The sequence below is a fragment of the Anabrus simplex genome, chromosome 5 (assembly GCF_040414725.1).
Source record: "Anabrus simplex isolate iqAnaSimp1 chromosome 5, ASM4041472v1, whole genome shotgun sequence".
Lineage (NCBI taxonomy): Eukaryota > Metazoa > Arthropoda > Insecta > Orthoptera > Tettigoniidae > Anabrus > Anabrus simplex.
The window spans coordinates 51,522,499-51,530,422 of NC_090269.1; the positions used below are offsets into that span (position 1 = coordinate 51,522,499).

The 7,924-nt window shown below is 41.3% G+C and overlaps 1 protein-coding gene across 1 annotated transcript; it reads left to right on the forward strand.

Annotated features, from left to right (window-relative positions):
• Positions 1 to 2,197: 2,197 nt before the first annotated feature.
• Positions 2,198 to 3,299, forward strand: LOC137500960 (craniofacial development protein 2-like; the record flags this gene model as incomplete). The annotated part of the gene is made up of 1 exon (XM_068227723.1): positions 2,198 to 3,299. A coding segment is annotated over exon 1 (843 nt), but the record flags the coding sequence as incomplete, so codon positions are not given.
• Positions 3,300 to 7,924: the final 4,625 nt, after the last annotated feature.

A 7,924-nucleotide genomic window follows, 5' to 3' on the forward strand; every position in this document is an offset into this window, starting at 1 on the left:
TTATCACGGCAAGTTGGAGAGGACAGGATGTTAATAAGATAAACTTTGCTTTAAGTCACCACACAGACACAGATAGATCTTACGGTGACGATGGTACAGGAAAGAGTTAGGAATTGGATCAAATCGACCGTGGTCTTTATTAAGGTAAATCCCAGCATTTTTCCGGTGTGAAAATAGGAAACCATAGAAAACCACATTCAGGGGAATACAAGCTGACTCCAACGTCACCCAAACAGCGCAGCCATTCACTCCGTTGTTAAAAACGGAAATGGAAGTGAGGGAAATTTATACAACATCGTGACCACGAATATTGCAGAGGGCAAACTACTAGAGAAGAAGTAGACCTCAGAAATCCTACCTGACAAATAATAATTATGTAACGGAGAATACGATGCAAGAACTAGGTCGAATTAAAGTCTTGGGTGTCTTAAGATGTGTCCTATCATTCCATATCTTCTTCTAGTCAAATACGGGTTTAATAACAACAACAATAACTCCATCAGTCACACATCTCTATAATCTATGATAATACTACAAGCTTTCTACGAGAATATTCAATGCCATCTTTGAATGATTAAGCCACTTAAGGTTCATTGTAATTGTAACCATTCTACGACTTCAAATTGGGTTGCCGTTAACCAAGATAAGCTGTATCTTGTTGAAATCACCCCCGCGATTTCTTTTCTTCCGTTAACTGATGAAAGAACGGCATCAAAATGTAATCTTGGTACCTCTCTGCATTTTCTGTCGTCTCGAAAAAAATAGGCCCAATTATTCGTCTCCCACTAAGAGCACGCCAAACACCAATCTTCCTATTATAATGAGGGACTTCATGAAGACAATTTGGATTTTCTGCACATCAACAGCGAGAGGTATGACTGTTCACACAAGCATTAAGATGAAAAGAGAACTTTTGCACACGAAAATACGGGGTTGCAATGATAACTGTTCTCACCATGTTAACAGCTGAGATTCAGACTGGCGACTCATGCTAGCCAGGTCGAACACGTGCAGGCTGCTTGCAAGGTCAAGAACTATGCGCGCACCTCCCACACTTCAAGTGCCGTAGCGCAGAGTACGAACACCGTGAGTTCTCTTTGGGTTCATATGAGAGAGCCTACAGTTTTGCAAAGTCAGCACCATTTGCTGATCTGCAGAACGAACACTTAAAGCGTAAAATGACCTCATTAGAAGATAGCATTAGAAAAGCATTAAGCAGTGAATGATTATAGCCTATTTCGTTGCTAACATTCACATCTTTTGCCAAAAGAGTCGGGCATGCTTCGGTGGTCAGAGTTTCGTATACATAACAACGAGAAGGAAAATAGGAAGTCAACTGATCACAGGGAATGGTTTCTGGAGGCAGAATAGTTCTGCTTTCTGCTGACTCGATGGAAGGCGAGATGATAATCTTGTGTGTGTACTGGGAGGACTACATGAATATGTATGGCCACATCTGGTGCGGGGCAAGAGTGTGTCAACATGAGAACCACTTGTCGACACCTTATCGCACTATCTCCCACGCGACAAGATGAAGCAACATGCTGTAGAATAAATTCCACGACACCATACCTTTCTCTCGCTTGTGTTATGAATTATACTGCAACAGGGATTGATTTTCAACTGACAGGAGGGTAAATGAACAAGCTCCAACGAAGCAACCATTTTGCATAGGCCTAATGCTGATAACGAATCCAACCCGCCGCAATGTCAAACACCGAGAGGACATTAGTTCAGGGGAGTATCGAATGTTATGCGGGCCCGCCTGCCAAAATAAAAATTCGGGCCCTCTCACATAAAATGTTAAGCCTATGAATAACTTATTTAATTACATCAATTAGAAGTAATGCAATATATTGTGTAGTTATATGAACAAAGAGAGTATTGGTTGTTCTAAGATGATTAAAATGTAATGTTTAATAGGTAGAATTTGACTGCCTCCGTGATTTAACAACTAAACAGATGAACTGCCAACCGAGCACCACTTAGATGCTTGTACCTTACTTTAATTGCTTTCATTTTTCATTGGCATTATACACTGTTGTTTTATATAAAACAGAATAGTGTTAGATATTCATATATGGGGAAGGTTGATGTTGTTGTAGAAATCGCTGAAGAAGGGAGTTGGGGCTCCCGCAACATGTACGTGTGAAACATTGTATAAAATTAGATACTGATAACATAACGACCTGGGGGAGTCTCTACGAACATCTTGAGACTCTGGCTAGAAACGGGGGTGTGATGCGAATATATGAACTCACCAAGAGAGTTCACTTAGCCTCTCACACCTCAATTCTCCAAATCCTACCTACGCGTGGTGCCCCTGTTAAGCTGAGCAACCCAGTGGAAGGTTGGGTTTACAACCCCAGCGGGAAACTGGGTCAGTGAGCCAACAGGAGTGGAGGACAGTGGAAGGCAACGGGAAACCACCACTGTAATTTTCCCAAGAAAACCCCATGGCTTTGCTCAATTCAAAATATTCCGGAGTTTCAAGTTCCCCAGTCGGATCTCCGGGGGGAACTACGTTGAGAGAAGCCTCAAGAAATGTGCGATGCTGCAAGGAACAGTACTGTTTAGGAACTTGGAATGTAAGATCCATGTATCAAGGAAAGCTGGATATAGTCAAACGAGAAATGAAGAGACTGGGCATCGATATACTGGGAATAAGCGAAGTGAGATGGATTGGTATTGGTGAATTTGCTACAGATGAGTACATGGTATACTATTCTGGACATGAAAACCAAAAGAAAAATGGAGTTGCCCTCATAGTTAGCAACAGGGTGCGTAAAACTATAATGGGGTGCAATTTTAAAACTGATAGAATGATGTCTGTACGTTTTCAAGGCCAACCTTTTAACATCACAGTCATACAAATTTACGCACCAACCACTGAAGCTGAAGAGGAAGATATTGACCAGTTTTATGAAGACTTACGAGAATTGCTACAGTTAACACCAAAGAAGGATGTCGTCTTCATTATTGGCGACTGGAATGCCAAAGTAGGAAATCAAACTGTAGATGGAGTAACGGGAAAATTTGGCCTTGGCACAACAAATGAAGCTGGACAGAGACTCCTAGAATTCTGTCAAGACAACTCACTGGTCATTACCAACACACTGTTTCAATTGCCCAAACGACGCCTATACACCTGGACCTCGCCAGATGGTAAATGTCGGAATCAGATCGACTACATACTCTGTAGTCAAAGGTGGAGGAGTGCTGTACAGTCATCCAAAACAAGGCCTGGGGCTGATTGTGGATCAGATCACGAGCTCTTAATTTCCAAATTCCGGCTCAAATTAAAGAGGATTGACAGAGCTAAACCATCAAGCAGATATGACCTAAATAGCATACCTCTTGAATATACAGTAGAGGTTAGAAACAGATTTAATGGATTAGATTTAAGAGATAGAGTCCCAGAAGAGCTATGGTCAGAAGTACGTTGTGTTGTTAAGGAGACAGCGGAAAAGCATATTCCCAAGAAAAAGAACAAGAAGAAGGCCACATGGTTATCGGGTGAAGCACTACAAATAGCAGAAGAAAGAAGGAATGCAAAAATCAAAGGGGAAAGATCGAAAATGTCTAAATTAAATGCAGAGTTTCAGAAACTAGCTAGAAGAGATAAGAATGCCTTTTTGAATGAACAGTGCAAGGAAGTTGAGGAAAATAACAGACTGGGTAAGACAAGAGATCTTTACATAAGAATTGGAGACATCAGAGGGAAATTCCAGGCTAAGATTGGAATGATAAAAGATAAAAATGGAAAAGATCTTACTGAAGCAGAGGAGATTAAAGAAAGGTGGAGGGAATATGTAGGCAATTTGTATAGGAAAGATGGGAATACTCCTGATGATGAAGTTACTCTGTTGTCAGAGCCAGAACCAGATATCTTAGAAAGTGAGGTCAAGTGGGCCCTAGAGAGTATTGCAAACAATAAGGCAAGTGGTTATGATGGAATCCCTGCAGAACTGTTCAAAATCCTAGGAGAGGATGCTGTGAAAGTGCTACATTCAATATGTCAGCAAATATGGAAAACCCAGCAGTGGCCAAAAGATTGGAAAAACTCAGTGTTCATCCCAATTCCAAAGAAGGGCAGCGCTAAAGAATGTTCAAACTACCGAACAATCGCACTTATATCGCATGCTAGTAAGGTTATGCTCAAGATCCTGCAAAATAGGCTTCGGCAGTATGTAGATCGAGAACTACCTGAAGAACAAGCCGGTTTCCGCAAAGGCAGAGGAACCAGAGATCAAATTGCTAATATTCGCTGGATTATGGAGAAAGCAAGAGAATTTCAGAAAGACCTATACTTATGCTTTATTGACTATGCTCAAGCCTTTGACTGTGTCGACCACAATAAATTGTGGCAAGTACTCAAGACTATGGGAGTACCAGATCATCTTATTTGCCTTATGAGAAATCTCTACTCTGATCAGGAAGCTACGGTGAGAACCCTATATGGAACAACTGAATGGGTCAAGATTGAGAAAGGTGTACGTCAAGGCTGCATATTGTCACCTTACTTATTCAACTTATATGCAGAGTATGTGATGAGGAATGCCAAATTAGATGAAACAGAAACTGGAGCTAAAATTGGTGGGATACATATAAATAACCTTAGATATGCTGATGACACCACCCTGTTGGCAGAAAGTGAAGAACAACTTAAGTATCTACTAATGAAGGTGAAAGAAGAAAGTGCAAAAGCTGGACTAAGGTTGAATGTCAAGAAAACAAAGATCATGGCAACTAAACCTATCACCTCCTGGCATATAAATGGTGAAACAATGGAGGTTGTTCCTAGTTTCATCTACTTGGGCTCCAAAATAACTGCTGATGGCGATTGCAGCCATGAAATTAAGAGACGCTTGCTCCTTGGGAGGAAGGCAATGGCCAACCTTGATAACGTTTTCAAGAGTAGAGACGTAACTTTAAGAACGAAGATTCGTATAGTGAAGGCTATGGTCTTCCCAGTAGCAATGTACGGAAGCGAAACCTGGACAGTAAGAAAGGCTGAGCGCCGAAGAATAGATGCATTTGAACTATGGTGTTGGAGAAAACTCCTTAGAGTTCCGTGGACTGCGAAGAGATCTAATAAGTCCATATTACAGGAAATCAACCCAGGCTGTTCACTGGAAGGTCAAATACTCAGGCAAAAACTAAAGTACTTCGGTCATATCATGAGAAAACATGATTCACTGGAAAAGACCTTAATGCTGGGGAAGACTGATGGTAACAGGAGAAGAGGGCGACAACGGATGAGGTGGATTGATGACATCAAGGAAGCCACGGCTCTCAATTTAGAAAAACTTCGGAAAATTGTATACGACAGGAAGAAATGGCGCACTTTGGTCTATGGGGTCACGGAGAGTCGAAAGCGACTAAACGACTAACAACAACAACAACATATTGACAGGGCGGACCAAACAACCACTCGTTGTACACTATATGAAACTAGTCAATACGGACCAACTAAGGGACCGAAAATGGTCAAATTTATCGAATCTGAATAAACGTGTGACAAATTGTGAATGTTCTGAAAAAATTGTGCATAATACGACCACAGGTGCACTACACATAAAGAAAGTATCATTTACTAACTAAAATATGTTATTTTGATATCAATTTTAGTTGCTATAATTATTTTTAAATAATTCGGTGTAGGTATTTCCTGGAGAGCATATCCTAGTGTTGCGAGAGACGGCTGTACTGTGTTTCACCCAACACAATAAACTGTTGCTAGGTGCAACAAAGTGGCAATTTTTCTACGTACAAACTGTGAAGGAAAAATAAACCTATTTCGACTGATTGATTCTACAAAAATCGCCCCGATCATTCCTATGCAGAGTGACATTAGGATATTTATATATACTACTATTCGAAGAGCCTCTGAGCCCCCTTCAAGGCCCGGGCCCGCCTACATAGCACGCCCTGTAGGCCCTAACGTTACGCCGAAGTAGCAGTTCACAGGACATGTTTCCCCTTTAATTTGCTTTACTTCACACCAACACAGAAAGGTCTTATGGCGACGATGGGATAGGAAAGGGCTAGGAGTGGGAAGGAAGTACCAACCCGGCATTTACTTGAAGAAGAAGCGGGAAACAACGGAAAACCACTTCGAGGATGGATGAGGTGGGAATCGAACCCGGGCCTCCGGGAGTCGCAGCGAATCAACTAACCATTACACCAAAGAGGCGGTCAGTTCACAAAATATACATATTCCTTAAAGATGAGAGAATTCAAAAGTTTCGTATAGAGGATGGCTAATGAGTTAGGGACGTTTAGATTTTTAAGTATTATTTCACAACTAATTAATTCAAACAATTTTACAGCAACCGAATTTTATTAATTTCTTCATTCACCTTTATTCTTGATTACATTTCAAATGATCTGAAGCATGCTCTTTATTCCTTGAAACTAAGTCACGAATTCTGCCTCCTCCCCTATGGCGCTACAGCCCTGATGGGCCTTGGCTTACCAAGCAACCGCTGCTCAGCTTGAAAACCTGCAGATTTCGAGGTGACGTGTGGTCAGTGCGACCAATCCGCTGGCCATTATTCTTGGATTTCTAGACCAGGGCCTCCATGTCACCGTCATAACGCACCTGAATTGTTCACACGTCCATGAATTAGCTCCGCACCATATGATAGCCATTACCACCGACACAAGCATATATCCCATCGCACCGATGTGGCTATAATGCAGTATTCACTTATACCCACCTGTGCTGTCTCAGTACACTGAGTTTCTCTCATCGGTTGGCCGGCAGGCACGCCCAGCTTACCTGACACCCGTTGACACATCACTCCCCGCTCCATGGCATAACAATAAGGACAGCACTTCGCTCACTTTATCCGAGCATGGCATAAGATAACAATTAAAATTAAGAAACCAAGAATGAAGAAAATTAGCAATTAATAACTATTTTAGAATTAAGAAAATAAGCTCGTACCATATCAGAAGAGATGTTGGAAATCTTCCCCTCCTACATCCACATGTTTCTGGCATCGTCTTAGGAAACTCCGATTAACACGCGTAAGTTCGTCTTCTGTAATTGAGGATATTTCTCTCCGGATATGTTCTTTCAGTTCGTCCAATGTGTGAGGGTTTCTTGCATACACTTTATTATTTTTGTTACTGGCTTTGCGTCGCACCGACACCGATATGTTTTATGGCGAAGATGGGACAGGAAAGGGCTAGGACTGGGAAGGAAGCGGCCGTGGCCTTAATTAATGTACAGCCCCAGCATTTGCCTGGTGTGAAAATGGGAAACCATGGAAAACCATGGAACCCACTATCTCCCGAATACTGGATACTGGCCGCACTTAAGCGACTGCAGCTATCAATCTCTTTACTTTATTGTTTAAGCTCCCACATAAATCAGAGTCACAAACAGTTAAATCTAGGGACCGTAACGGCCATAACTCCGTACTAATAACACGGTCTTCAAAAAATGTCATCAGTTAAGTTTAATGTGACATTAGCTGTATGCGCGGTGGCAGAATCTTGCTGAAAAGGTCCATTTCGACAGTCAGTTCATGAAAAAATGGTTTAAGTATATTATTCCTGTATCTTTATGCGTTAATTGTGTCCTGAAGGAAGATAGGTCCTATAATTCTGTGTCCGTTCACTGCACACCATACTCCGAACCGTTCGTCCTATCGAGGAATTTCGTATATGCAATGGGGTATTTCTGTACTACAATATCAGGTATTTTGCTTCAAAACATACCCGTGTAAATGGAACCATTTTTCGTCAGAGAAAAATATTAAGCGTGGATCAATTATTTTATCATGAACGTTTCGCAAAATCCAATTATAAAAACCTAGAAAATGTGGAAGATAAACGGCCGATATGTACATGTCATCATCTCTAACGAAGTATTTATATTGTATTACTTAATTCTAGTTTAAGAACAAAGTAA